At 41.5% G+C, this 27605-nt stretch overlaps 2 protein-coding genes across 4 annotated transcripts in view; one reads left to right on the plus strand and one right to left on the minus strand.

Moving 5' to 3' along the window:
• LOC128745363 (probable serine/threonine-protein kinase tsuA) overlaps positions 1 to 2552 on the minus strand; it is a 29599-nt gene extending 27047 nt beyond the window's left edge. For 2 of the 3 annotated variants that reach the window (XM_053842430.1, XM_053842422.1), the window contains exons 1-2: positions 1689 to 2548; positions 1053 to 1285 (exon numbers count right to left, since the gene is read on the minus strand). In XM_053842430.1, coding sequence (XP_053698405.1) covers positions 1053 to 1285; positions 1689 to 1699 — 244 coding nt within the window. In that variant the 5' untranslated portion in view covers positions 1700 to 2548. Of the gene's footprint in view, positions 1 to 1052; positions 1286 to 1688 lie in introns of all 3 variants that reach the window. The other variant, XM_053842437.1, reaches the window with a different exon arrangement.
• A 7387-nt stretch (positions 2553 to 9939) lies between these two features.
• On the plus strand, positions 9940 to 27448 carry LOC128733075 (transient receptor potential protein). The gene is made up of 15 exons (XM_053826674.1): positions 9940 to 10157; positions 16101 to 16245; positions 16318 to 16413; positions 16481 to 16623; positions 17015 to 17216; positions 23990 to 24163; positions 24233 to 24467; positions 24530 to 24682; positions 24750 to 24895; positions 24957 to 25517; positions 25585 to 25749; positions 25840 to 26065; positions 26172 to 26340; positions 26409 to 26767; positions 26859 to 27448. Exons 1-15 carry the CDS (start codon positions 9940 to 9942, stop codon positions 27446 to 27448), a joined length of 3582 nt encoding a protein of 1193 aa, XP_053682649.1.
• The last annotated feature ends 157 nt before the right edge of the window (positions 27449 to 27605 follow it).

Here is a 27605-nt window from a genome sequence, read left to right on the forward strand (position 1 = left end):
AATCAGATATATAAGAAAATAATAGGAAGCCAGAAGTCACGAGTGGTCCAGTGATTTCGCTGTTAACACGCACTAATAATCAGCGTTAGTGTGGCAGTTTTCCCATGGGTTAACCGACGAATTGGCGTCAACGGACGGGTTAACGCAGCATTCTGTTTGGCCCTACACGGACGCAGGCTGGTGACGGTGACAATTTCGTGAAAAATCAATGACTAGGCTTTACGATCGAAGTTTATGGTGAATAAAAGAGCACCTAACGGCGTAAAATCCAGCTTCTGTTCGAAGGGTAGCAGATTTTTCTATTCATTGGCACCAAAGCCTTTGTCAATATTATTTTACGAGCTTGTTTTGAAATCGGACGTAATGGAATGACAGTGTAAATAACGTGTCCGTAATTGAGCACTATGTATAATAGTGACGTGAAATGAATAATTTTGCAAAACTGTTCTCTATAACGTGGTATTGATTCGGATTCAAAGTACCTGTTTGCAACTAAACTACGAACGACTGTTTATAACAAATTATATGGATCTTGTAATAAATATTCAACAAATTTTCAATATTTCTCAACGAAGAACGGTTCGCTAAAAGTGGTTTTATCAACTTACCACACTTTCGGCCAGCAACGCACGACCCATCATCGACACTTTTGACGACAAACCGACGACGACAAGATAGAAAGATATCACTCGTCGAAAAAGAGCTCACCAGCACCAAAACCGGCACCAATTTGACGCGAAAGAAGCGCGCTCGCGTAGGTGTGTTTAGCTATCATCAAACCATATAAAAACCTCGCTCGCAACGGCGATTGCGTCTTACGATTGTATGGACACTCGTTTTTTCCCTGTTTGTCTCCCAAAAATATGAGACCTAAACAGAAGATAGCATAATTTGGTCACCATCACACCGACATTACTGAAGCCATAAGCAGGAATTTATAAAAACGGCAATAAGCGTTTCGGCCGAGGAAAAGCCGATGCCGATGGCGCTTGCTGTAGGTGTATGCGTGCTTCGAATGGTAATTTAATTAATTAGCATAACTATTTTCTCACCGTTACCGTTGCGTTGTTGGCTGGTGTTGTGTTCACTGCTGTTATTGTTCCCAGGCTGATGGGAGGGTTCCCGGTGGAATGGCGAGGATGGCAATCGCTGCTGTTGCTGGTGCTGCTGCTGCTGTTGGGATTCAAAATCTGATATCGTGACCCCGGTCACTGAGCCGCTTTCCAGCCGTAGGTCCGACAGGCTAGAGACTGTTACTTCATCAAAGCTGGCAGCAGAAAAATCGCTGCTCCAACCGAAACGGGGAGAATGGAAAATAGAGAAAGAATGAAGCAACGGTTGTGTACTCAGCGCAAAGCAAAAAAAGGTATTAACAGCGAAGAGAATTATGCGTTTATGCAATTACACAAACGCGAAGGGGAAAGCAGGTTTACAGAAACGCATGTTGGCAAGTTTACCGACGATAAACACGAGCGTAGCCTAGGGCTCGGCCAAAGAATGTTTCACTAAAATAAGCAGCACTACTATAAAATAAACATTCTGAATGAATTGCCTCTTGGCTCTCTCTATTAAAGTGCAAGTTGCAGTAAAAACTAAATGAGCTAAGGAAAACTTAACATTCGCGATTAAGACCTTATTTACTGCTTCCCTTGGCTGCGCCACCGTTAACACCTTACGAACCAATTTACCTTTTCTCCATGACAATTCGCTCTGCTGTACGGGAGTATTATTCAATGCGCTTGTAACGTTGCTGGAGGGAGCAACATACATTTATTATGTTCCCTAAAACCAGCGAACAGCTGTCTGCACCGTTACCGCTGCTACGGTTTATCGTTTCACAGGTGTCAATATGAATGGATTGCTCCGGGGATTGCTCTGTATTTGTAAGATTAATCACTATGTAACTTTACATACATTGCTCCGGAGATAGTGCACTAAACGGTGCCAGTTTTCTTTAATTGGCAGTATTTAAGACCGGAACCGTTTGCTTTAACACTACCATTAGATAGATCTTTTTAACATCACATCCAATCACTTCCACATTAATCATTCGGTAAAATTTCATCTAACTTTGTTTTGTTTGGTAACTGTGCACTGTCTTTAGGGAAAAAGCAATTGCTTCCAATGAACCTTGAGTCCACATCGACATCAATACACATCCAGCTTGAAAACGCCGTCATCCGCTAGCCGGACAGGCGAGCGAGCATCGATCCAAGCATTTTAACACTACGAATTACGGACAAATTCTACGTCGCACCAAATACCAAAAGCTACGCGATTAGGAACACCTATCGAGGCTACGCTGCCGTGCAGCAACCAAGGCACATTTGTCTCACACAAATAAAATCACAATCGTCTTCCACGGCACGGCACGGCTCCGCTCGGAACGGCACTAATTAAAAGTCGATCGAGTTTCCTTCCTGTCCGCACCCGTGTTCGCGACAATCAAATAAATACCTGGCAGCAAAATGCAGCAAGCAGCAAAGAAAACGGTGAGAAAAAAGGCAACAACCATTAGACCAGCAAGACGGTACCACTATACCCAACGACCGATGATGGGGATCGGAACAAACACAGCAAAATATCGCACTTCTTGACACGAATTTTTCGACTTCATTTCACATCAATTCTCGCGTCACTTTTGATTTCGTCCAATGTAACAATTCCACCATATTGAGAAACACGAGATCGAAGTTCTTCGAATTGAACTTTAAATTGTTTCAAAATGAAATAATTTTCAGTCATTCACTCAACGTGGTTGATGAATAATAACATTCAATATTTAACGGAGATTTTAAAAAGCTAATTAAAACTAAGCAGTTTTGGTTTATTATGGAAAAAGTTACATTGGACTGTTTACCATCTCATGCTGTACTTTGGACGTTTTTATTTTTCCAGGCTATTGCACATAAATTAAGCGAGATCACCGTAAAATACGTCCGTTGCCGTGCTACGCTATTTTCGAGGTTATTTTTCAATATTAGACCGCTTGTTTCACTTAAAATGCATGAATAATGCGAAAAAAAACTTTCACTTGCTAAACGTCCAATGTACAGATTGGGTTTGTTTTGATTTTTTTTGCACTTTGGACATCAGATGAGGACGACCGAAGTAACAGTCAGTCATTCATAATTCGAATGTGCACATTGGACATTTTGATAATGCTAATTTTTTCACCTCAAAATAATTCTATTTGGGCAGGTGTTTTTGTATAACATAGAGTTTAAAAAGAGCAATAATTTGTTGTGATAAACCGGATTTGTTTACATTTGTTACATTGGACGAAATGAAAAGTGACGCGAGAATTTTCATTTGGGAATTTCTGTCTGTTTCTGCGATGCAACGACGATGACAACGAACTGATCGTTTTAACGTCAGACAGAAAGCAGCTGGTCTACACGCTTATTACGAATTGATAATTTTTGGAGGATTTTAACTGTGTCGATAAAATTAAACAAAAGGTCGTATGTGCTGGAACTAACACTCTACAACTAACTAACTGGAACTAACATTGAAATATTTATTTTTAAATATTCGCTTTTAGCTTATGACAGATAAAATAACAAATTTTGCCATCATCACTGTTTCGTTATTAGAGACAATGGAGTAGAGTAAAGAAACCTGCAGAAATCTACCTATCTAACTAACGAGAATGGTATTAGCTCCGTCGCCATGAGCCTCTGGGTCTGCCTCTTCTACGCTGCCCTTGTGGATTCCAGTCGAGTGCTTCTCTGCAAACCTCGTTCGCTCCTTTCCTCAAGGTGTGTCCGATCCACTTCCACCTACGTTCACGAATTTCTGTGGCTATCGGCCGTTGATGACACCGACGATGGAGTTCCCCATTGGATATCCAGTTATCAGGCCACCAGGCACGAATGATGTATCGCAGGCACCGGTTAATGAATACCTGTAGTTTTTGCGTTGTCTCCGCTGAGACGCACCTCGTTTCGTAGGCATACAGCAGTACGAATTTAACGTTTGAATTAAAGATTTGGGTTTTCGTACGTAGAGTGATCTGGTTTGAGCACCAAATGTTTCGCAGACCTGCAAAAGCACCCCTGGCCTTCCTGATCCGTGTGGCTTTATCAGTCTTGGTACCACCATCGAACGTTGTCTGGCTACCAAGATATTGAAAGGCGTCTACTTGCTCAACTTGTTGTCCCACTGCTGTGAAGTTGGTAGAATTGTCAGTGTTCACTACCATAGACTTAGTTTTCGCTACATTTACTGTGAGTCATGCTGCCTGTGAGCTCTCGGAGAGGTCATCTAACTTGCTCTGCATATCGTTTCGGCGTTGTGCGAGCAAGACAATGTCGTTGGCTAGGCCGAGGTCATTTAGCTGCTCCATCGTTAAAGGATTCCAAGATAATCCTCGATTTGGTCTACTGTCAATTGCTCCAACTAATATCTCATCCATAACGATGAGAAACAGAAGCGGTGATAAAATGCAGCCCTGTTTCACGCCAGCAGTAACCCTTATGGGGTCAGACAAGACGCCGTCGATCAAAACCATGCACGAGAACGGCTCGTACTGAACCTCGATGAGATAGACTAGCTTATCTGGAACTTCTCTACGCCTAAGTGCGCCCCAGATGTTTTCGTGCTGAGTCGGTCGAACGCCTTTTCGAAGTCAACGAACACCAGCAGAAGGGAGTCCTGGAATGCGTCGATCTGCTCCAAATTAATGCGGAGCGTTGTGATATGGTTTACACATGATCGGCCAGCACGGAATCCAGCTTGCTGCCGCCGGAGAGTAGCGTCGATCTTCTCCTGGATCCGGTTGAGGATTACCTTACAGAGTACTTCGAGAGTAATACAGAGCAACGTGATGCCACGCCAGTTACCGCATTCAGTTAGGTCTCCTTTCTTAGGGACTTTGACCAATATGCCCTGCATCCAGTCCACCGGAAAAGTTGCGGTTTCCCATATATTGCTGAAAAGCTGATGCATCATCTGGGCTGACAAAGATGGGTCAGCTTTGAGCATTTCGGCTGAAATACAGTCTATCCCTGGCGCTCTATTGGATTTCCTACTCTTGATGGCTGCTACAATTTCATCCAGCGATGGCGCCTCCGAGTTCACGCGATTGATTCGACGAACTGTAGGCGTCATACGCTGCTGGTTTTGTTGGTCTCTGACATTTGAAACTCGGAAGAGTTGTTCAAAATGTTCAATCCATCGCTTAAGCTGTTCTGTACGGTCAGTCAGTAGCTGACCAACTCTGTCCTTTAGCGGCATCTTTGTATTCATCCCCCCTTATTAATATGGCGACATGGGTTGGGCTATTTTTAGACATAAATTGTGCCTCTTCCTCCACCTACTATAGAAACCACCGACCGAGAAGTTTAATCTAACTTTGTGTTTACTGGCGGGACGACGACACTATGCAGGCCCTTGCGACTTACAAGGTACTGCGTATGAACGCTGTTCGTCTGTCAGTCTCTGCAGTCTCCTTTTGTCCAGCGCCTCTGTGGTCCATAGGTACACAGGTACCTGCGAGCCAAATGCCCTGGCGGGTGTTGTGGGTTCGAATCTGGTTATAATCTCAGATTATAGCTTGGTTCGACCCATGCACCTTCCAGCATTGGACAAAATGTAGGAGTCACAACGACAACTTGTTAAGCGTAGCTACCTATTACTCCCCCCCCCTTCCTTTCCTCTCTTTCCCCTTATTCCCAACAAAAATCCTTCATTGCTTTCCCTTACCATCCCTTCATCAATTGTAGAACCATCGTTTCAAAAAATAATAATATATGCCTGACCGCCTTTCAAGGTCATGACTAAAATCACGAGGTTTGGTCTACTATCAAAACAGCCATCAGCAGTGTAGCGGAGGGCTTCATCGGGCATGTAACCCGGAATCAGTGGAACGATTGGTCTGACGATGCATGTAGGAGGGTGACGGATGAGGAGAACGCTGCGCGGGCGACCAGGATGCGCAGTGCCACACGTCAGAACGTGGAAAGATACAGACAGAATAAGATACAGTGAAACCAAATCTTTCGGGAGAAAAAGCGCTACCTGGAAGAGCAGGAATATGCAGAGTTGGAGCGGCTGCATCGTTCTCAGGAAACGCGAAAGTTCTACCAGAAACTAAACGGATCCCGCAAAGGCTTTGTGCCGCGAGCCGAAATGTGTCAAGATAAAACTGGCAGTATTCTGACGGACGGTCGTGAGGTGACCGATAGGTGGAAGCAGTACTTCGACGAACACCTGAATGGTGCCCAGGCGGAGAACCATGGCGGCGTGGAAAGCGATTGCGACGGTGCAACAAACGGAGAAGAGGTGCCAGCCCCAACGATAGAACGAAGGTGAAGTTAAGAAGGCCATCATGCAACTAAAGAACAACAAGTCAGCAGGTAAAGATGGCATCGTAGCGGAGCTTATTAAAATGGGACTAGCAAAGCTGGCCGTTTGTATACACCGACTAATTGTTAGAATTTGGGATACGGAACAGCTACCGAAGGAGTGGAAAGATGGGGTTATCTGCCCGATCTATAAAAAGGGCGACGGGTTGGACTGTGAGAACTATCGAGCGATCACCGTTCTCAATGACGCCTATAAGTGCTGTCCCAAATCATTTTCCGCCGTCTATCACCAATTGCGAATAGATTTGTGGGAACTTATCAAGCCGGCTTCGTCGAAGGTCGGTCTACAACGGATCAAATACTTACACTGCGGCAAATCCTCCAAAAGGGCCGTGAATACAGAGTTCCCACGCATCATTTGTTTGTTGACTTCAAAGCCGCATATGATACCATCGACCGGAAAGAGGAAAAATCATGGACGAGAACATCTTCCCCAAGAAGCGCATCAAACTGATTAAATCTACGACGGATGGTACACAGTGCTGTATTCGGATTTCGTGTGGATTATCAAGTTCATTCGAATCACACAGAGGACTTCGTCAAGGTGATGGTCTTTCATGCCTGCTGTTCAACATAGCGTTACAAGGTGTTATGAACCGAGCGGATATCAACACGCGGGGCACGATATTCAACAAATCTAGTCAATTCGTTTGCTTTGCCAGACTAAAGCGCAAAGCATAAAAGATTGGGTTGAAGGTAAATATGTCTAAAACAAAGTACATGCTGGCCAGCGGAACCGAGGCCGAACGACACCGCTTGGGCAGTAGTATATTGATCGACGGCGATGAGTTTGAGGTAGTCGATGAATTTGTCTACCTTGACTCACTAGTAACGGCGGACAATGATATCAGCCGTGAGATTCGGAGGCGTACTATCAGCGGAAGTCGTGCTTATTATGGGCTTCACAAGCAATTGCGGTCGAGCAGACTAGGTCCCCGTACAAAGTGCACCCTTTACAAGACGCTCATTAGACCGGTTGTTCTCTACGGGCATGAAACCTGGACAATGCTCGAGGAGGACCTGCGAGTGCTCGGATTTTTCGAACGACGAGTGCTAAGAACGATCTTCGGCAGCGTACAGGAGAACGGAGTATAGAGGCGGAGGATCAACCATACACTCGCACAGCTCTATGGCGAACCCAGTATCCAGAAGGTGGCTAAAGCTGGACGGATACATGCTGCAAGAATGCCGGACAACTACCCTGCAAAGATGGTGTTCGCCTCAAATCCGGTAGGAACAAGACGACCAGGAGCGCAGCGAGCAAGATGGTTAGACCAGGTGGAGCGAGATCTGGCGGAGAGTACTCGGTGTCCGAGGAATTGGAGAGGGGTGGCCCTCAACCGAGTTAAATGGAGAAACTTTGTTCAACAGGCTTTGTCTTAGGACGGCAAGCCACCTAAGTAAGTAAGTTCAGATTACGCTGGATTCTTTGCAGGGGGCGTCTAAAGCATTCCCAACTAGTTCTCTTGTGTACAGGATTCAATCTCATGTTATGCTCACGCAGCGAAAGAGAGCGTAAAACTCTGCGTTTTACAAATATGCTCATATAGTGAAGGTAGTATAAAGTGACAGGCTATGGCAGGCTGGGCACGCGAACAGAATGCCCAACGAAAGCGTAACTAAAATTCTTCTAAGCAAAGGACCAACCAGAGACCGTAAATCCCAAGGCAGACCCCATACTCGGTGAATGTGCACTGCAGAAGACTTTGAAGCACGGCAATCGGGTACCGACAGTTGTGGAAGATCTCAATTCATTTGGCGCAGGATCGATCACAGACCGTCGCGTTGCGTCGCCACTGAAGAAAAGTAAGTAAGCTTTGGTGAATTTTGAGACCCATAATTTCGCATTAAATCTCTCATTAAGAGTTAATTGAACAATAAGAGTTTATCCCTCGAGATCAACTGTTAATGTTGTTTGAAAGCCTTAAAAATACTTAATAATAAAAAATTGTACCACATTTACTTAATTTATTTTCTTATTCACCGAATGTTTCCACATCTTCTTTTTTAGTGACGCCGAATTGTTACTTAAGCCAAATGCCTCATTATCAGCTCACGGTTGGAGTGCTAAAAATAGAAAAAAGTATTTTATAAATTGGGATCGACTTTCGTAAAATGAATAAATTTAAGTTCTCAATGATAAGATTTTGATGTCATTCAGCTAGTTCAGTCATCAGCCAACATGATCACAAGTCGTGTGGTTTCTACCATTACCATATCCTAAAATAAAACCAGATACAATTGGTTACTAACAACACAACACTATTGAGTAGCTTAAAAAACATGTTTAACCTCATCATACAACAAAAATATTATAATAACGAAAACATTTGATATTTTATGTTACATGCTTTCAGTTGATGCTCAAAACTCTACTATGGATTGAAACTTAATTCGTAGCTTTTCCCTATCGGAACAACATCGGGAAATAGGACTAGAATACAGAACGCACACGGATTTTCTGTTCACGTACTATTTGCTGCGATTTCCTGGCTGAGCTCATTTCACAGTCGAACAGCGTTAGGCGCCTTTCGAAAAACAAATACCGATGCCCCATCCAACATTCTCGCCATGTTCCGATTAGCAAATTGAACGAACGACAAATTGACTAAGGCAATTACTGGTGTAATTCTTTAGAGAAAAAAAAGAATCAGCTCACGGGCAACGCAGTCAAATACACATACCTAAAAGCTTCCTGAAATCGAACCCTACGCGTGCCAACCTTTACCCTCCCGGAGCACATGTGTTCACGCCTGATTTTCATCGATAGGTACTATACCGTGGCAGGAACGGAAAATCACATAACAAGTGAAAAAGCCAAAGGAAAATACACACTCGAGCAAATTCCAACTTAACAGACCGGCGGCGCGGCGTTCCGGTGGTCAGTCTCAACGGGATGTGCAAGAACCGTCACTACAGGTGCAATGTGGCAGGTTTATGATAGGATTGCTTGTTGGTGCTGGCTGGTCCGATGTTACATCACCACTGCACCGCACCGAACCGTGCTGCTGGCTGAAATTGACATAATTTGACTAATTAAATTAAAAGCGACTGCTGGAAGTTCGAGAACTGATTCGCATGGTAGGTATTCGCGTTCTAGAAGTCAATCGGAGTGCAGCAACGCAACGAATATGCTCACCTCACCATAGCTAAGTTCCTAAAGGTTGTCAAAAAAAAAGGCCAATCCTTTAATCCAAGAGTTGTAACGGATATATCCTTGAAGGTTGAAGACGAAAAATTGGTGGATTTTTACGGTGTGCTTAAGAAAAATTTGGAACACAGTTTACTAATTAAATTAATCGAGCTAGCTCGATAATCCATGCAGTTCAAGCTACATATCAAGTTTTCTTTAAATGTTTTGAGGAGTCTTTGAACAGAAAAATGTTCCTTTAGTGAGAAATCAACATTAATACAAGTACGTAAAACGTCTAATTTTATTTTTTGAGACGAAGTGAACTTCGAAGGCTTCTATATCGACCGGTGCGAGAAAGAACAACGACGCAAGCAAACCATATGTGCAGGAGGTGATAACATTCCAAGGAACCAGTGTTTGTGCTCGAACTAAACCAAAATGAAGAAACCCTCGGAGTCGAAGGAAAACCTCGTCAACTCTAACGCTTCCCTGGCTAGCGAGTACGGTCGCGCAACCGGGGATGCGGAAGATGACCGACGTTCGAACAAGAGTACGTATTCGGAATTCGATCGGGAAATTCCGGAAATGATACTCACCAAGACGGAGAAGAAATTTCTGCTCAGCGCGGAACGGGGCGATTGCGCAACGGTTCGGAAGTAAGTAGGTGGCAGACAATCGATATCGGTACTTACGGCTTGGTAAAACTCGTGCGAGCAGTCATACTAAATTCAAAAACCAATTGAATAACCTTTTAACTTTCTTTTTCCGCATAATTTGAGAAAAGCTGTTCAGAGTTTTTTTGCTTCTAGAGTTGGTACATTTGCGTTTACGTTTCGCAAATTTGACAGATAATCTGTCAGATTGTATGAAAGATCTTCGCTATACTAGTTCAGCAGAAAATAGTCCTCACTCGAATTGTTTACATTTTGCAGTTACGCCATTTTGGAAAGTGCCGAACTGTCAAATTTACGCTGCGCAAACACAAACCGCGGAGGTATCCGCGGATTGAACCAAGCTTTAATATACCTTCATCGGAAACTTGGTGTGGAAGATTTATCTGACATCATCGCTTACCTCCCTGGGGAACATGTAAAGTACCCCTGTCAGTCGTTGCTTGCCGTCTATCGTCAAGTAGGTCTCGTCATCCTTTATGACCACGACATCGCGCTTCGCCGAAAATATGTCTTTCACCAGCACCTTCAGCCGCACTTTCTGCGGGATTGCCTGCTACTTAGAGACGGCCGACCTCGACCGATGCTTCTGCATAAAAATATCAATTTTGGCCAGTTACTTCTTCGCCGTTTGACGGGTTGCTTCGATCTCCCGGCCCAACACGCGAAGCAATGAGGCCTCTCGGTCTTCCTCTGCAGCTTCTGCTGTACTTTAAGATTGCGCAGCACCGTCTGGCGGCCTGGCCCAGCCTTTCGTTCAAAGCTCTCGTCTTTCGGCGGAAGGTTGTTGGAAATGCTGGATTGTCAATATCCTCCCGATGTGCAATTTTGTCGCTTCGGGATGGAGCTGGCAGTACGAACAAAACATCAAGCGTAGTTGCTTGACTGTTTTCGCCATGGCTGCTGCAAATTAACTGATCAAATTTTTTCCGCCAAACTTTTCTGTACACAATAAAGTTATAATGATTGGCGATGCATAGGTGGATTTACCACCAGCAATCGCAAGGGGAATCGGCTGAAAAATAACTAAAATCAGTCTTGGAATTGGATTTAAAATTGAAGTTAAAATTTGACCTAAAATTTGATTTGAAACTAAATCGAAATTGAACTTAAAATTGGAATTGAAATTGTACTTGAAATTAGACTTGAAATTCGAGTCCCAATTGTACTTGAAACTGGATCAATAATTGTAGCCTATAATTAAAGCTAAAACTTGATTTACATTAGACATGATATTGGGCTTAAAATCCGACATATGATTCTACTTGAAATTAAACCTGACATTGGACATTATATTAGACTTGAATTTAAAATAATTTGGACTTGAAATTTCGCTTCAAACTGAACATGCACTTGAAATTAAACACGGTTTTACTAAAAATGAATTAAAATTGATATTCTTCGTTTTCTCTAAAAGATTTACCTCTTTTCTGTGCTGCTTTCTTCTCTCTTCTCCAGTCCAGTTTTCCTGTTTTCGTTCCGTTTCCTCTCCGTTGCTGTACCATTTTCTTGGTTTTTGGACTTGGAGAAAGAGTCTCGTTTTCCTTTTTTTTCTATGCCGTGTTGCCTGTTTCGTTTTCATTCGTTTCCTATTCCATTTTTACTTACTTTCAGTCCTGTTTTTCCTCAGCTTTTCCTTCCCCTTTTTATACTTTTCTCTTCGTTTTTCGCCTTTTTTCCGTTTTCGTATTTTTCTAACTCTTTTTAGTTTGTTTCCTTTTCGCTTTTCGTCTTCATTTGTTCCGTTTTTCTCTTTTAGGTTCCCCGTTTTCCATCCTTTCTGTATTTTTATTCTGTTTTTGGCTCTCTTCTTGCTCCAGATTTCTGTTTTTGGTCTTTTTCTTTTCCATTTTTTCTGTTTTTACCTTTGTTATACTATAACAAAGGTTTAAAAATTGGTCGAAAAACACGAAATTGATCCGAGGCCCGGAGGGCCAAATCACATATACCAATCGATAGGGTTCGACGATTTGAGCAATGTCTGTGTGTGTGTGTGTGTGTGTGTGTGTGTGTGTGTGTATGTATGTAATGATTTTTTCTATCGCCTGTTTCTCAGAGATGGCTGAACCGAATGGTTCGCTATTACTTTTGTTTGAAAGGTGTTATTGTCTAGTAGATCACTATTGAGTTGTTTCGTGATACGACGTTTCGTTTAAAAGTTATAAGCAAAAATGTGAAAAATACGTGACACGGGTTTCTTTGGAACTACATGACAGATTTCACCGATCTTAGTATCAAATGAAAGCCCTTATTAAAGCTAAATTGTTCAGGAATTTTTAATTGAAAACAAACAAGTAGTTTAAAAGTTATGCTTAAAAAACCTGTTTTGACAAGGTAATAATTATCGCCTGTTTCTTAGAGATGGCCAAACCGATTTATGCGCTATTAGTCTCATTTGAAAGATAATATATCCTAATAGATCACTATTGAATGGTTTTTTGATTGGACGTTTAATTTGAAAGTTATGAGCAACCGTATACACCACACCAAAATTAACAATAATTTATAATGATTTTAACCAAGATAATTTACCTAATTTGAATTATTTTAATATCAAACGAGAGGTTTTGACACTACGAATATATATGCAAAATTGCATAAGAATTGGTTTTACCGGTTAAAAGATATTACCCCTCGAACACTCGCGCCAACTTTTGTAACACAGTTACTCGCGCGCCCAATAGCCTCAAACCAAAGAAAACGTGCGTACTAGAGTTTTGACTGGGAACACTTGGTTTTAGGTTTATCAAACCTTTAGAAGAGTTTCTTGAAATTGAAAGCTCTATCGTCTGGTGGAATTTGAATTTTGATTAATCCCCCTAAAAGGGAAATAAAAAAATTATTTTTCTTCAGTGTCAATATAACACATTGATATGTTCTGCAAAGTTATAGAGCATATTATTACAAGAAATTTTGCTAAAGACAGTAACCTTCTATCTCTGCAGCGAAGATAGAAATATCTTATTTATTGTATATGAATTTGTAAAATCAGTTTTTCTAGCTTTGCTCTTTTTGTAATTGTTGTATGACTTTTTCATGTACTACAAAATTGTACAAATAGTAAAAATACACAACTTTGCTGAAAATACTATACCTCTATGTTTGCTTGTTTAGGATCTGTGGAACTTTGATTATAAAAAATACCCTAATTTTGACTCCGCATTACTCGACTACCAGCAGACGGATACATTTTAAACATTTTACATTTGCTGATAGTTTTGCTGCATAAATTTTCCCAACAATTTAAATTATTAATGCATTGAATAATTATGATATTTTGCTCACAATAAGTTTGTTGAAGAATATACGTTAGTTAAACAACGATTTGTAACTTTATAACAATATGGCGTTGAAAAACCTACACGTGTTACAACAGTGTGAGTTAATAAAAATTGATGAAAATTATTCAAGAAAACTCTATTGATGTGAGTCAAATAGAATGGCATTACAGGAAACTGTGCATAGTTCAAAAACCTATAAACTAGACCTTTACTAGACAACGTATATGCTAAAGGATAAGATTTCCACTTACAACTTACTTTTATTTGCACTTACTCAGATTAATAACAACTTACTTATCCTTACTCGGCAATTTCATGAACAAAGGATCTATCAAAATTTAAAAGTGTTCCTATTTTGTTAAAATTTTGTAAACTTTTTCAATTTTCAAAAATTTTATGTAAATCAACGTACTACGCAACGGTAACCAATAGATGAATTAAGTTCCGAAGACGTGTCGATTTCTATCTCAAATAGCAAGTAAGACCGTATAACAAAGGTTCCTTTCACCACTAGGTGGATTAAATCGGTTTTTCTTTTTTTGTCTGTCCCACTTTTAAGTCATTTGTTCCATATTTCTACTTTTATATCCCGATTAACCTCTTTTTTCGATATTCCTCCATTTCTCTATATGTTTTTCTCTCTTGCGTTATTCTTATTTTCCAGTTTGGTTTCTCTTGTTCTCTGTTCTGTATTCCATTTCTTGTCTCTTTTCCCGCTTTTCTCAGTCGTTTTATTCCTTCCTGCTTTTTCCTTTTTCTCTGACCCTTTTCTTTTCCTCTACAGTTCCGATTTTCGTGCTTTTCTTCAGTCCTGAATTCCTTTTTTTTCTTCGATTCCAGTCCCGTTTTCCTTCTTTCTATTTTGTTTTTGACACTTTCAACCCCCTTTCGACTTTTTTCTCCTTTTTTTTCGCTCCCAATTTTCGTCTAATTTTCTTGGTCGCTTTTTAACTCTTTTTCAATCCCGTTTTTCGTTCGTTCTTCGTTCGTTCTCTTATTACGTCATGCTTTCCCTTCTTTTCTTCACGTTCTGTTTTGCTTTTCCGTTTTATCCCTTTTGTCTTCTGTTTACAATCCCCCCTCCTCTTTTATTTTATTTGCTGTCTTATTTTCTCTTTTTCTCCTTTCTATTCCTTCCGTTTCCTTCTTCACCCTTTTATTGCATTTTTTCACTTTTTCTGTCCAGTTTTTCCTGTTTTTCTTTCTCGTTTCTTTATTTCCTTTAGAATTCTTTCCTCTTTTCTCTTATTTTTCTTCTTTTCTCTGCGGATATTCAACTGTTTCTGTCCAGTTTGTTTTGAGTTCCTTGTTTTTTGCCTCGTTTTTCCTCCATTTCTCTCCGTTTGCTTCTTTTTCGATTTTTTATCGTTTTATGTTCTGTTTTCTCTCCCATTCTGTCACGGTTTTTCGTTCGTTTTTTTCATGACAGTTTTCATTCTTTTCTCTTTCTCACGTTTTTCTTCCTTTTCTAACCCGTTTGTTCAGTTTTTGTCGCGTTTTCTTTTGTTCTTCTTTTTTTTCTCCTTCTGTATCATTTTTCCTCTTTACGTAACTGACTTCTGGACTTCTGGATTACAGAAATTACTTTGTTTTATATAGAAGGTGGGGTAAGTGTCAAAATTCGGACTCGTAAGCTATACGACCGGGTGCTGACGCAACGCCATGAAAGTGTTTTGCTCGTAAGCGATGCAAAAGCCGATTACAACCCAATCCCTGAAATCAAATCCTACAGAGCTTTTTCCTAGCAAATTCAAAACTGTTTTCGCAGATAAAATAGGGTTGCCAAGTGGCCGGTTTTTGGCCGGCCCGGCCGGTTTTTCACCAGCAAAGCCGGTGGCCGGTCAATCCTGCAAAAAAGCCGGTTTTCCGACATAGGAAGCCGGATTGGTACTTTTTTCCTGATTTGGTAAATTTTCTGATAAATTTATTAGCAATCCTGAGCAGTGGATCATTGAAGATAGCCAGTTTTGCAGTGACAATACTTTGCTTCTGGCGGTAATATACATTAAATTGTCCATCAGCACCAGAAGCAACTAGTTGTCTTCTAGTATCTTCAATAATCCATGCAATGTTCGTTGTGGTTTCGATTCCACGACTACCGCATAATTACCGCACATGCACATTACACATTCCAGGCAAATCCTCTAGTAATATGCTGCCACAACCCCCGCAATTTTTGAAGGCAGGACCGACCGGCCGGTTTTTGAAATTTTCGGACTTGGCAACCCTAAGATAAAATCATGCTTTAGCAAGGGATCTGTTCATGTGTGGCGAGAAAACGAGCTTTTTTGAGACGGATGAGACTATGACTTGGGGAGTATACAAAGCGGAGCTCCGCAGCAAACGAATTTTACCCTTCATTAAGTCCCATGATGGTCCAGCTGTGTCTTGCTCAGATCTAGCCAGCTGCCGTTACAGCAAGGACAACGGTACAACGTGATAAACGGAAATCTTACAGATGTTGTAAAAATCTTTTGAAAAACATCGTCTGTATAATTCATTCTCGATTGAAGTTTTGTATTATTCAAAGCCGATTGGTATTCTTAATTACTCAGTTTTTGAAAAAAGTTTTAATTTTTCAACCATCTATTTGAGCATATTCTAAACTATAGTAAGAAAATATTTATTGGCTGAAATTCATTTACAGGATCATTCGTGACAACAAAGGAGATCCGGACGAGTTCGATATTAACTGCGTAGATCCTCTCCATCGCTCTGCCCTCATAGCAGCAATCGAAAATGAAAACATCGATCTTATACGACTTCTCCTCACGGAAGGTATTCGTGTTGAGGTAAGATTTTTTTTTTGTTAAATTAAACCCAAACAAATGGTAATTTTTGACAATTCATTTGCTAAATTACAGGACGCCCTGCTTCATGCCATCAGTGAAGAGTACGTCGAAGCGGTCGAAACGTTGCTCCTCTGGGAAGAGGATAATCATATTCCCGGTCAACCTTACGTAAGTTTCTTTCACTTCAAAAAGCACCGATTGTTTTAGACACACAAAAATCGCCCACTACTTACAGAGCTGGGAAGCTGTAGACCGTTCATCATCTTCGTTCACGGCGGATATTACACCGTTAATATTGGCAGCCCACAAAAACAACTACGAAATCCTGAAAATTTTGCTAGATCGAGGAGCAACACTACCTATGCCACATGATGTCCGGTAGGTATGAGCATATTTCCATAACTCGTCAAGAATCCATCCCAGCTGTGACGCTCTCTGAAACTGCAAATGAGGCACGTAGATTGATTTATATAATTATCCGTTTCCAGCTCCCTCTTACAGATGTATATTTATTGATTGTACGTGCTAACTCATACAGATCAGTTGTCACATTTTAGTACCTATCGGAAGACATGCCGGAAGTACCGTTTAAGTCGCTTTAAATGCCAGATCACGACTTTGCGGCTGGCTGTGAGATTCGCTTTCCACCCCACACCCTCTTCCGACTGTGACAAGCACATATCATTACCAGTGCCAAACCTATTCCTGTCATATTGTGTCGGGGTAAAGTAAACTAAACTACGATTATCGTGTTTGCATGTTTTTGCAGCTGCGGATGCGACGAGTGTGTGACGTCCAGCGAGCAGGACTCCCTACGACACTCCCAGTCGCGCATCAATGCCTACCGGGCGCTGTCGTCCAGTTCGCTGATAGCGCTCAGCTCCAAGGATCCGATATCGACCGCCTTCCATCTGTCGTGGGAGCTGAAAAGGCTCAGCCGAACCGAGTCGGAGTTCCGAGCGGAGTATACGGTAAACTAGTATTTTTCGTTTTTTCCCCATTTGCGTTCGTATCATGTCGATTAGAATTTGTTTTATTGGTTCTAGTTTATATTGAAAATGATTCGATTATTAATACTATATTATTATACATATTATTGTATCCATTCTATAGAATTCATAGTTCTTCGATTACTATTTATCATTAACGAGCTGGAAGCGCTTGTTACCTTAAAAAAGTAGAGAACAGGCAGTATGTCGTTCGCTGGCTACGTAACCGGCAAGGATTCTGAACGAAATCCAGAAATAAACGCAAATCCATGAGCTTCTTAGAGCAATTTATACTATCAAGGGGTGTCCCAAATTAAGCGACTACCGCAAAATTAGTAATGCTGTAGATTGTAGATCTTTTATAAAGTCTGGTGCTTAGGATAGTTTCCCTATTGCTGAAAGGCCGGCGATGCCAAAATCCATTTTCTCAGCACCAATATGCCGAAGGATATCGGTCAAACACATTACTGAAGTGTATCGGCTAAGATCATGTGATGGAAACTATAAAATATTTTGTCTTGGTCATAGAAAGTCGTTCTTGGTCGTGGACTAACCTTCAACTTTCACCCAGAATAGACTGACCTACGTTCAGTTGGGAACCGATATTTCTCAGTTGACATTTGACCAGCGACTCTTTTTCCACTAGCTTCCGAACTCCTCCGGTGTTTCTTCGTCCGCAGTAGTCATTTTCTTCCACAAGCATGATCTCGATGGAGATCTTCCGACGATATTTTTCTATACGCATTGGTGACTCTCACAGCCATAAGCTTCGCGTTTCATACTATTCAGCTTCGCGCGATTCCGCTTGAATCGTAGTGCTGCGTCACCAGCATTTCTACCTCCTCCAATGACTCACCTGTCACCAATAGCACGCTGGCATTCGCAAAACAGACGGTCATTACGCCTCTGGCCAGTTTTAAAGATTGTACCCCGTTGTACCCATCCCGTTTCAAAGCATTGGGCCGAGGATGGAGCCCCACGGAACTTTCAACGTAATGTTTATCGTCTTACGCCTTTTGGCAGTCTCCTAAACAAGCGCCCGACTGCTCAGAATTCCGCATAGAAAACCTGGGCCCTGCACTCTATGCAGCAACTCAGCGATGACCTCCCAACTGGCACTGTTAAAGGTGTTTTTACGTCGATCTTTACAAAAGCACCAAAACAATTATCGCTTCGCTTCTGTCTAAACGACTTCTCGGCTCACTCAACCACTGTCCGAATTGCATTTATCATGGACTGCCCTTTTCGGAACGATAACTGCATTGCATTGTTTGACGCCGTGTTCACCTTCCGTGTGCTTCATAAATCTGTTCACGATTATCCCGTTCACGATTATTATCCTCTCGAGGAGTATTCCGCATGTATCCAGCAGAAATATCTGTCCGTCTGTAACGTTAGATTCCCCGCAGGCTTTTCTGACTTCGGCTACAGCACTAGTGCATCTTCTGGATCTTCTATCTGTCTGGGAAGTTACCAACTTCTAGGTATCTTCTAGCCATTTGCAGCACCTGAACATGTCCGGGAACGAGTGTCATGCTGCCTTCAGAGCCCCGTTAGAAATTCCATCCAGACCGGGAGCCTTCTTGGTTTTAGCCGTCTAACCACTGCCAAGAAGAACCTAATGGGTGAAAAAAGTATAATGAGCGAAGATAAGTAGTAGCTTGAAACGTCCGGACCAACTGGTATTTAATTTTTTATTTAAAAAATCCCCGAAAAACGGCAATAAAATTGAACAAAAAGACTTGCTGACCGTCAACGTTGTCCTTCTCTTCTAAACCGTGCGGTGTTGGTGGCTACATCGTAGGCAAAAGCATGGGTTGGGAAATGCCTACCCACGATAGCGATTCACTTATCCGGACACATCTGTTGACAGTCACAGGACCTTTTACTTTCGCCATCGCGATTCAGTACGTGTCAACTCAGGGTTTGCTTTGCTCTACCTTCCGTTTCAATGCTACCCTAGCCAATCTGACCATCACGTTACACTCCACAGTCTACTGCAGGTCTGGCTCTCTGAACCCATCTTCTGGCTCTGAGACAACTTGCGTGAAAATTGCTAACTGTCTCATTCCCCTAGCAAGCTAACGGGTGACAACTAAAATTTTGGATTTTTTTTTTCAAGCTGTCAAAAAAAGACAAAGATACTTGCAATGTTGCAAATTCTCATCACGATGAAGGCTCATCACCTGCTCGTCAGCGATTTGAATTTTATCAACTGGCAACTCGATCGTATCCTGATTGCTCGCGATGAATCGCCGACGCAAAAACTGATGAGCAAAATATGAATGGATTACGCTCGCAAATACTCGCTCGGTATCTCTGTCTCACACTCATCGCTAATCATCGTTACTTGCTGTCATTCAACCAAGAATGTATTTTGCTGAAACGTAAACAAGCATATTTTTTGGCAAATTACAAAAAAAAATATTGCTCGTTCAAAAATAAAACGATATTCGTACCACATATAATAATTAGTTACTTGCCAAACGTCAACATATACTTGCGACGCCATACACAACCAGTAACTTCAAGCCCCACACGGACAAACAAAATGGTTTCAAGATTTAGTTTCAATGAAATGCAAACCTGGTGCAATATTATTATTATTATTTGGTGGCTCGAAGGTTCGAAGCTCTGAAAAATAATACATCTTCTTGTGTGACTAACGATGAAGGTTGATAATAAAAATATCGTCGGCCACTGTTCAAAATTTGATCCTGCCAACAAGTCTGAAAAATCGCTTGTATATTGTAAACATTTGCAAACGTTGCTGGTGCTTGTTATTGTCACGAAAAAAAGATTTATGCTGCACTAAACGTGAATGTAGAAAAATTATGAATAACATGTTAAAAATTTTTATGAGATTAAAAGTCTTCTGGGTGTAGAAGAACGTTAATGTTTTGAAGCGCATTTATGTATTCTGTCGCAAAAATGTATATTCCAAGTACCTCAGGTGCTAATAGTCGAACTAAAAAACCCAAAAACCAACATAAGTATTAGTTACAAGTTTTTTTGACGGTATAATTCAATATCAGATAACGCTTTTGCCTGTTTTCCAAAATTGATAAATCATAGCTACTCATCGCGATGGGTAAAATGCGAGCTATTCGTTTTTGATTAACATCACTAGCGATCAAATCATTGCATGAAAAAGAGTGAGTGGTAATTCGCTTTTCTCTCACTCTCATTAAATAATTCTCAGCTAGAAAAGCATTGCCAGAGAATTTGACGTTATGGAATCACCTTTGAGTGTGTTTCGAACCGAATCAGCACTTTTATCGATGAATAGCAACATTGGATACTTGAAGCAGATCAGATTTACCCAAATTAAAGATTCATTGTCCATTGCTGAAAAAAATAGTATACATTTGAAAACGGTCCGCAATCGGCTGTTCGGCGAAGCTTCCGTTTGATGTCGGAACAGGAGCGTTGTACGGCCGTCATGTCAACTTTGCAAACCAATCAACTATTTGTAATTTTATGCAAAACTGGGCAAGCGTAAACACAACAAAAAGTATTGAGAAAAAGAGGAGAGGGAGAGCTAACACATACAAACTCTCATTTCTCTCTGAGCTTGTTTGTTGTTGAGTATAAGGGCTTCGAAAAAAATCCAAAATTTTAAATGTCACCCGTTAATCTTTCAATGATAACATTTTTTATTGTTCCTGTATTGTTAGTCGAAAAACTGGGTCTTCCTGAATATTTACCTGACCGCAAAGCAAACAGTTGTCTATGAAAATGTAAATAAAGATGCATTACCGAAGGGTCTAGACCGTAGTCCATCTCCTGTTGTTCCTGCAGAAAACAAAGCTAAAACGGAAAGGAACACGGAAGAAAACATGACAAAGACTGGACGAACCGGATAGAAAAAGAGCGCAAATGCGAGTGAGAAAAAGAAGAAAAACTGACATGAAAAAAAACGACAAAAGCATAAATCATAAGAAAAAAAAACGAAACGAAAAATAGACCAAAAAAACGAAACTAAAAAAAAGTAGACTGAACAGAAAAAGAGGGAGAACTGAAGAGTAAAGATAAAAAATGAGAGAAAAAAGGAAAAGCGACAAAGAAAACAAGACAAACAAGAAAGAAAACGGGGACAAACTGGGTAGAAAGGAGTAAAAACGGAACAAAGAAACAGAAAAAACGGGATAGAAAAGGAGAAAATACGGGAACAGAAAAATTAAGAAACGAGAACAAAAAAAGAGGCCAATGAAGAACAAAACAGAAGACCAACGGAATAAAACGGAAAAGAAATATAGAACGTGACAGAAAAGTAGGTAAAGCAGGACATAATAACAGGAAGGACGGAACAGACGAAAACGAAAAATAGAATGTGGAGTTAACGGGACAGAAAAAGAGGAAAAACAAAGTAAAAGAGGAAGTAAAATGTACGAGAAAAGAGAAAAACAAGAGGACATTAGGCTGTGCACAACATCAGGACCTGATAGGAAAGAAAAGAAAGAGGAAAAAGCGGAGAAAACAAGAGAGCAAAGAAGAAAAAACGAGACTAATAGAGCGAAAACGGGACAAAAACAAGTAAGGTCACGTATTTTGACAGATGTGGGAAATGTGGGAAAATGGGAAAGGAAAAGAGAGAAAATGGAAAAAAGATAAATTAAAAGGGAAAAGAAGACCTGCCCAAGAGAAAAAAGAAAACCAATAGTGGGAAACAGGAAAAAGATGTCAGTCAGGATGTGATTGACAGGAGAAAGATGGGACAATATGGGATCGAAAAATGGGACAGAAAAAGAAGAAAAGAAAAACAGGAAAAACGGACCAAACAAAACGATAAGCCGGAAAAAAGAATACCAAAAACATAATAAACGTGACATAAAAGAAAAACACGGGGCATCTGAAAGAGTTAAAAAGAAAAAACGAATCAGGCGAAAACAAAATCGAGAAACGAAATAAAAAGAGGTGAAAAATGACGAAAACTGAAAACGTAAAAAGCAAAATGGAAAAGAAAAGACGGAAAACGGGAAATTACAAAAAATAAGTGAAAAACAAGAGGACATACTAGGGGAAAAACAAAGCTGAAACTTGAAAATGAGACAGAAAATGTAGAAAAATTGCACAATGGAAAACATGGAATAGATAAAAGAGGAAAAAGAAGAAAAATGAGAACAAAAACGAAAAATGCGGTACAGAAAAGAAAAAAAAACAGGACCAGAAAAGTGTAAAAGATCAACAGTAAAGATATAAAACGTGTGAAAGAGTAAGATGGTGATTTCAAGAAAAAAATTGTGTCTGGTTTTCTCCAACGTCAAATTCAATTTCAAGTCCAAGTGCATGTCCGATTTGCAGTCTAATTAAAATTAAAATTTTCAGTTCAATTGTAGGGCTAATTTGACTCTCTTGTGCCTAAGCTATTTCTTAGTTTTCTTAAATTTTTTAACTTTCGTACGAAACAAATCAAGCCATGTATTTGAATGGATAGATTAGTGTATAATGAATATGAGTAAATATTGATAAATATGAAGTATCTGGAATTTACAGATAAATACCCCTGCCGACCAATGTTGGTCTTGGTTTTGGTCTTGATTTTTGTCTTGATCTTGATCTTTGTGTTGGTCATAATCTTAGTCTAGGTTTTGATCCTAGTCTGCTTCTTGATCCGGGTCTTGGTCTTGATCTAGGTTTTGGTTTTAGGTTTAGTCTTGGACCTGGTCTTGGCCTTGGTCTTGGTCTTTTTATTTATTTATTTATTTATTTATTTATTTATTTATTTATTTATTGTTTTACTTATTTGTTTATTTAGTTCGTCAAGCAAAAGTAGACTACATACAATATTACTTAATATTATACAATGACATACTTACATTACAATGACATACTTACATACTATATATTATTCCTATTGGTTAGTCGTGTTCTTGGGCTTGGTCTTGGTCGGGGCCGTAGTCTCGGTCGGAGTCTTGATCTTGATCGTAGTCTTGGCTGTGGCCTTGGTCTTGATTTAAGTTTTGGTCTTAGGTTTGGTCTTGAACCTGGTCTTGGCCTTAGTCTTGGTCTTGGGGTTGAGTTTGGGTTTGAGGTAATCTTGGTCTTGGTCTTGGGCTTGAGCCTGGTCATGGTTTTGGTCTTGGTCATGGTTTTGGTCTTGGTCTTGGTTTTGGGTTAGATCCTTGTCTTGGTCTTGGTTTCGGTTTTAATCTTGGTTTTGATCGTGGTCTTGGTCTTGAGCTTGGGCCTGGTCATGGTTTTGGTCCTGGGCTTAGACTTGGTCTTGATCGCGGTCTTGGTCTTAATCTTAGTCTTGGATTTGGTCTTGACTTTTGTCTTGATCTTAGGCCTGGTCTTGGGCTTGATGTTGGTTTTGGTTTTGTTCCTGGGCTTGAGCTTAGGTTTGGTCTTAGTCTCGGCGTTGGTCTGGGTTTGGGTCATGGTCGTGGTCTTGGTCTTAGGGATTTCAAATCGTTATCGACTAGGGTTGTTCCGTTCGGTGTGAACAATTTTATTCACGATTAGAGTGACCAATGTTCCGCTGGGAACCGGTATCTCTAGTCACGATTTTCCGAGCTTTCGACTGGATAACTAGGGTCTTCAAAATTATTCTTGAAATTCACAGTTTAATCTTTTTTTTTTTTTCAAACCGGAGAAACACGAACGCGAAGAAACTTAATTTTTGTATTTGGCAACCGACCTTCGATCTTCTATGATGAATACAATGCTCTATTGTTACGAAACTGCCGCTTTGGAACGTAATTCGAACTAAAAATAATTTTAACTTTTTCTTTCCTTCATTCAACAACCAGACAATGCGTCAGATCGTCCAGGAATTCGCCACCTCCCTGCTGGACCACGCGCGTACCTCCAACGAGCTGGAGATTATGCTGAACTACAATGCCGGTTCAACGGACAACTGGGAACCAGGCGAGCGCCAAACTCTCGACCGGTTGAAGCTTGCGCTCAAATTTAAGCAGAAACTGGTAAATTACGGAGATACGGAGAAAAAAAACAAAAGTTCATTTCAATTCATTTCATTCCTCTTCGATCAGTTCGTAGCCCATCCGAACGTGCAACAGCTGCTGGCAGCCATTTGGTACGAAGGTCTACCGGGATTCCGCCGAAAATCGCCCACCGGACAGATCATACAGGTGGCCAAGCTGGGGGCTATGTTTCCGGTTTACAGCATGTTCTACATGATGGCACCCAACTCGGAGATGGGCATGTTTATGAAGAAACCGTTCGTTAAATTTATCGTTCATTCCGCTAGTTATGCGTTTTTTCTAAGTAAGTTTTTGTGGTTTCCTGGTGATCGAACCCGTATGACGTTTAATTGAATTTATTTCCAGTGCTGTTGGGTGGTGCGTCGCAACGTGTTGAATATCTAGCGATCGAGTGGTTCGGACCGGACTGGATGCAGGACATTTTGAAGGAATGGAAACGAAAGGAACGCGGCTCGCTGCCCGGTTTGTTCGAATGCATGGTCATACTATACATAATAAGTGCGCACCTTTTTTGGGCAGAAAACAAATTATTTTGGAATTTCCATTAAAAATTAACTGCTTCCAGGTTTGATATGGCATGAGATCAAATCGCTTTGGCATGACGGATTGATGGAGTACATTTCGGATCTTTGGAACATAGTGGATTTTATCTCGAACTCCTTCTACATCGCGTGGATTAGTTTGCGATTCACTTCCTGGTACACTGTGTGGGTAGGTGGCATTTAGAATCTCTAATCTGTAGGGTTCTTAACCATTTAAAATTTCAACACAGCGCGACGCAAATCGAGGACTGAACCCGTGGTATCCGCGCGAGCAGTGGGATCCCTTCGATCCGATGCTGTTGTCGGAGGGAGCATTTGCGGCTGGGATGATATTCTCCTTTCTCAAGTTGGTGCACATATTTTCGATTAATCCTCATCTGGGACCTCTGCAGGTGTCGCTCGGTCGAATGATAATCGATATCATTAAGTTCTTCTTCATCTACACCTTGGTACTGTTTGCATTCGGCTGTGGTCTGAATCAGCTGCTCTGGTACTACGCTGTGTTGGAAAAGAACAAGTGCTACCATCTTCCATCGGGGCTTCCGGATTTCGAAAACAACGAAAAGGCTTGCGCGATTTGGCGTCGTTTTGCCAACCTGTTCGAGACCTCACAGTCTTTGTTTTGGGCTTCGTTTGGCTTGGTTGATCTGATGGCTTTCGATCTGACCGGAATTAAAAGCTTCACGCGGTTCTGGGCTCTGCTGATGTTTGGCTCGTACAGTGTGATTAACATCATCGTGCTGCTGAACATGCTTATCGCTATGATGAGCAACAGTTATCAGATTATTTCGGTATGCCGCTCCCTTCTTCTTTTATATGCTAATGTATAAAAAACATATTATTTTGATCGACCATCAGGAACGCTCCGACAGTGAGTGGAAATTTGCTCGCTCCCGGCTGTGGATGAGTTACTTCGAGGATGGTGACACACTTCCTCCGCCCTTCAATCTCGTACCTTCCATAAAAAATTTCGACAAACTTTGCAAATGCAATAAGGATAAACGTTCGACAACAAGTATTATGGTAAGTGTGAGGCGCCTGCGGCGCTTCTACAATCCCCAAATTATCGAGTAACGATTTTTTTCCATATTTTCCGATATCCGGCTTTTGCAGAAGAGAAACAGAGAAAAGGCACAGCGACGGCATGAAAATGTTATGAAGCTACTAGTGCGAAGATATGTAACCGCTGAGCAGCGGAAACGAGACGATTTCGGCATCACGGAAGATGACGTTATGGAAATTCGTCAGGATATCAGTACGCTGCGATACGAGCTGATTGACATTTTCGCCCAGAACGGAATGCGAACTCCCAACATCAAACCGACCGATGGAGGAGCCAGTGAGTAACAGTTAACACTCGGAAACTTTGAATCCAAATTCAATCTCTGTGAATCAATTTAGTTTTGAAAAGAAATTGATTATTTACTGTGTTTTCTGATTCACAGTCGCCGGCAAAAAGGGACGCGTGATGGAACGGCGTATTCTCAAGGACTTCCAAATTGGCTTCGTAGAAGGCATCCTGAACGAGACCTATCGGAATGCCAAGGACAAACCAGCTGCAGACGTGTTTAGCACCATCGCCAAAGCGATCGGAGGTCGTTCCAGTGCCAAAAAGTGAGTCAATTTTGCAGTTCAAAGTTTTACCTCAAAACTCTAATGCAATTCTTTTCGGGTTTTCACAGGAAACCAGAGGATTGGAATGCACTGGTACGCAAAAATACCGTGGTTGGTGACCCGATTGGTAACTCTACCGAACTAACCATGCGCCGCAGTCGACAGAGTCTGCGTAAACAGATCGTGGAGGAATCCCAAGGGCTCGACATGAATACGGAAAATTTGGTTGCGTACAATCCCAAACTGTCGGAAGTGACCCCGGTGACGCGTGTCGCTTACGTCAAATTCATGAACAAGAAACTGAAGAAGGATGTAAGCGAAAGCCCTCCGGATGAGATCGGTATTGAGAACGAGCGCGAACCTAAAGAATCGGTGAAAAAGAGTTCGCTTAAGAAACTAGTTGACATGAAAGAGAAACTCAACGTAAGTTCACAACTTTATCCTATATTACGAGTGTTGATATAAAAATTATTGCATTTTACAGAATCTGGCAGATGGTGATATGCAACCGGCAAAAGAAGATGAAGCAAAACAAAACGCATCGCAGTCTCCACAAAAACCACCGGTGCCGGAGCAGCCGACCACTCCGGAGAAGTCCAACAGCGCACGGATCGATCTCAGCAAGGTACGCGTCCGTTCACCCATCACCGAGGATCCCAACGAAGAAGTAACCAGCCTGGATAGCGAACGGTGCCTCTCCCCGAAACCTGCCGATGGTGATATTCCAGATCGTCCCAGTTCACCCATCCCAACCGGCAGCCCACCGCTGGATAAGAAAACCGATGCCGGCAAACCGAGCCCGGCTGAAGTCAGTTCGGCGGGATCGATCAAGCTTAAGGAAACCACCCCACCGTCGCGAGAAACTACCCCACCGAAAGCAGCCGCGACCGCAACGGACGACAAAGACACTCTTTCGCCAACCACGTCAATTAAATCGCCACCCACGCGGTCGAGCTCCCCGTCGCCGAGCTCGAGTGGTTCTTCGAAACGCCCGGAACCACCCTCGCTGTCCGTCACTCCAACCACGCCGGTTCGGTCCCCTTCGCCGGCTATATCCGACAGGGGAAAGTCAAAAATTACCGGCAAAACAATCAGTGGTTGGATGTAAGATGGCACTACCGTACTTACTGGTTTAATTTCAATAACCCCCCGAGTGAGATGTTTTTAAATTCTACGAAACCGGTTATGTTTATGATTTTGATTCTTCAGTTTAATAGAAACGATGTTTGTCACCACTTCTCTACTCCATGTTGTCGTGTTGCACG

Source organism: Sabethes cyaneus, chromosome 1 (genome assembly GCF_943734655.1).
Source record: "Sabethes cyaneus chromosome 1, idSabCyanKW18_F2, whole genome shotgun sequence".
NCBI classification, from domain to species: domain Eukaryota; kingdom Metazoa; phylum Arthropoda; class Insecta; order Diptera; family Culicidae; genus Sabethes; species Sabethes cyaneus.

Excerpts from the sequence above, each read along its gene's own strand:
- LOC128733075 (XM_053826674.1), top strand. The coding sequence starts at position 9,940 with ATGAAGAAACCCTCGGAGTCGAAGGAAAACCTCGTCAACTCTAACGCT. Across the intron at positions 16,414-16,480 it reads ATATTCCCGGTCAACCTTAC|AGCTGGGAAGCTGTAGACCG; the intron begins GTAAGTTTCTTT and ends CACTACTTACAG. Across the intron at positions 17,217-23,989 it reads AGTTCCGAGCGGAGTATACG|ACAATGCGTCAGATCGTCCA; the intron begins GTAAACTAGTAT and ends TTCAACAACCAG.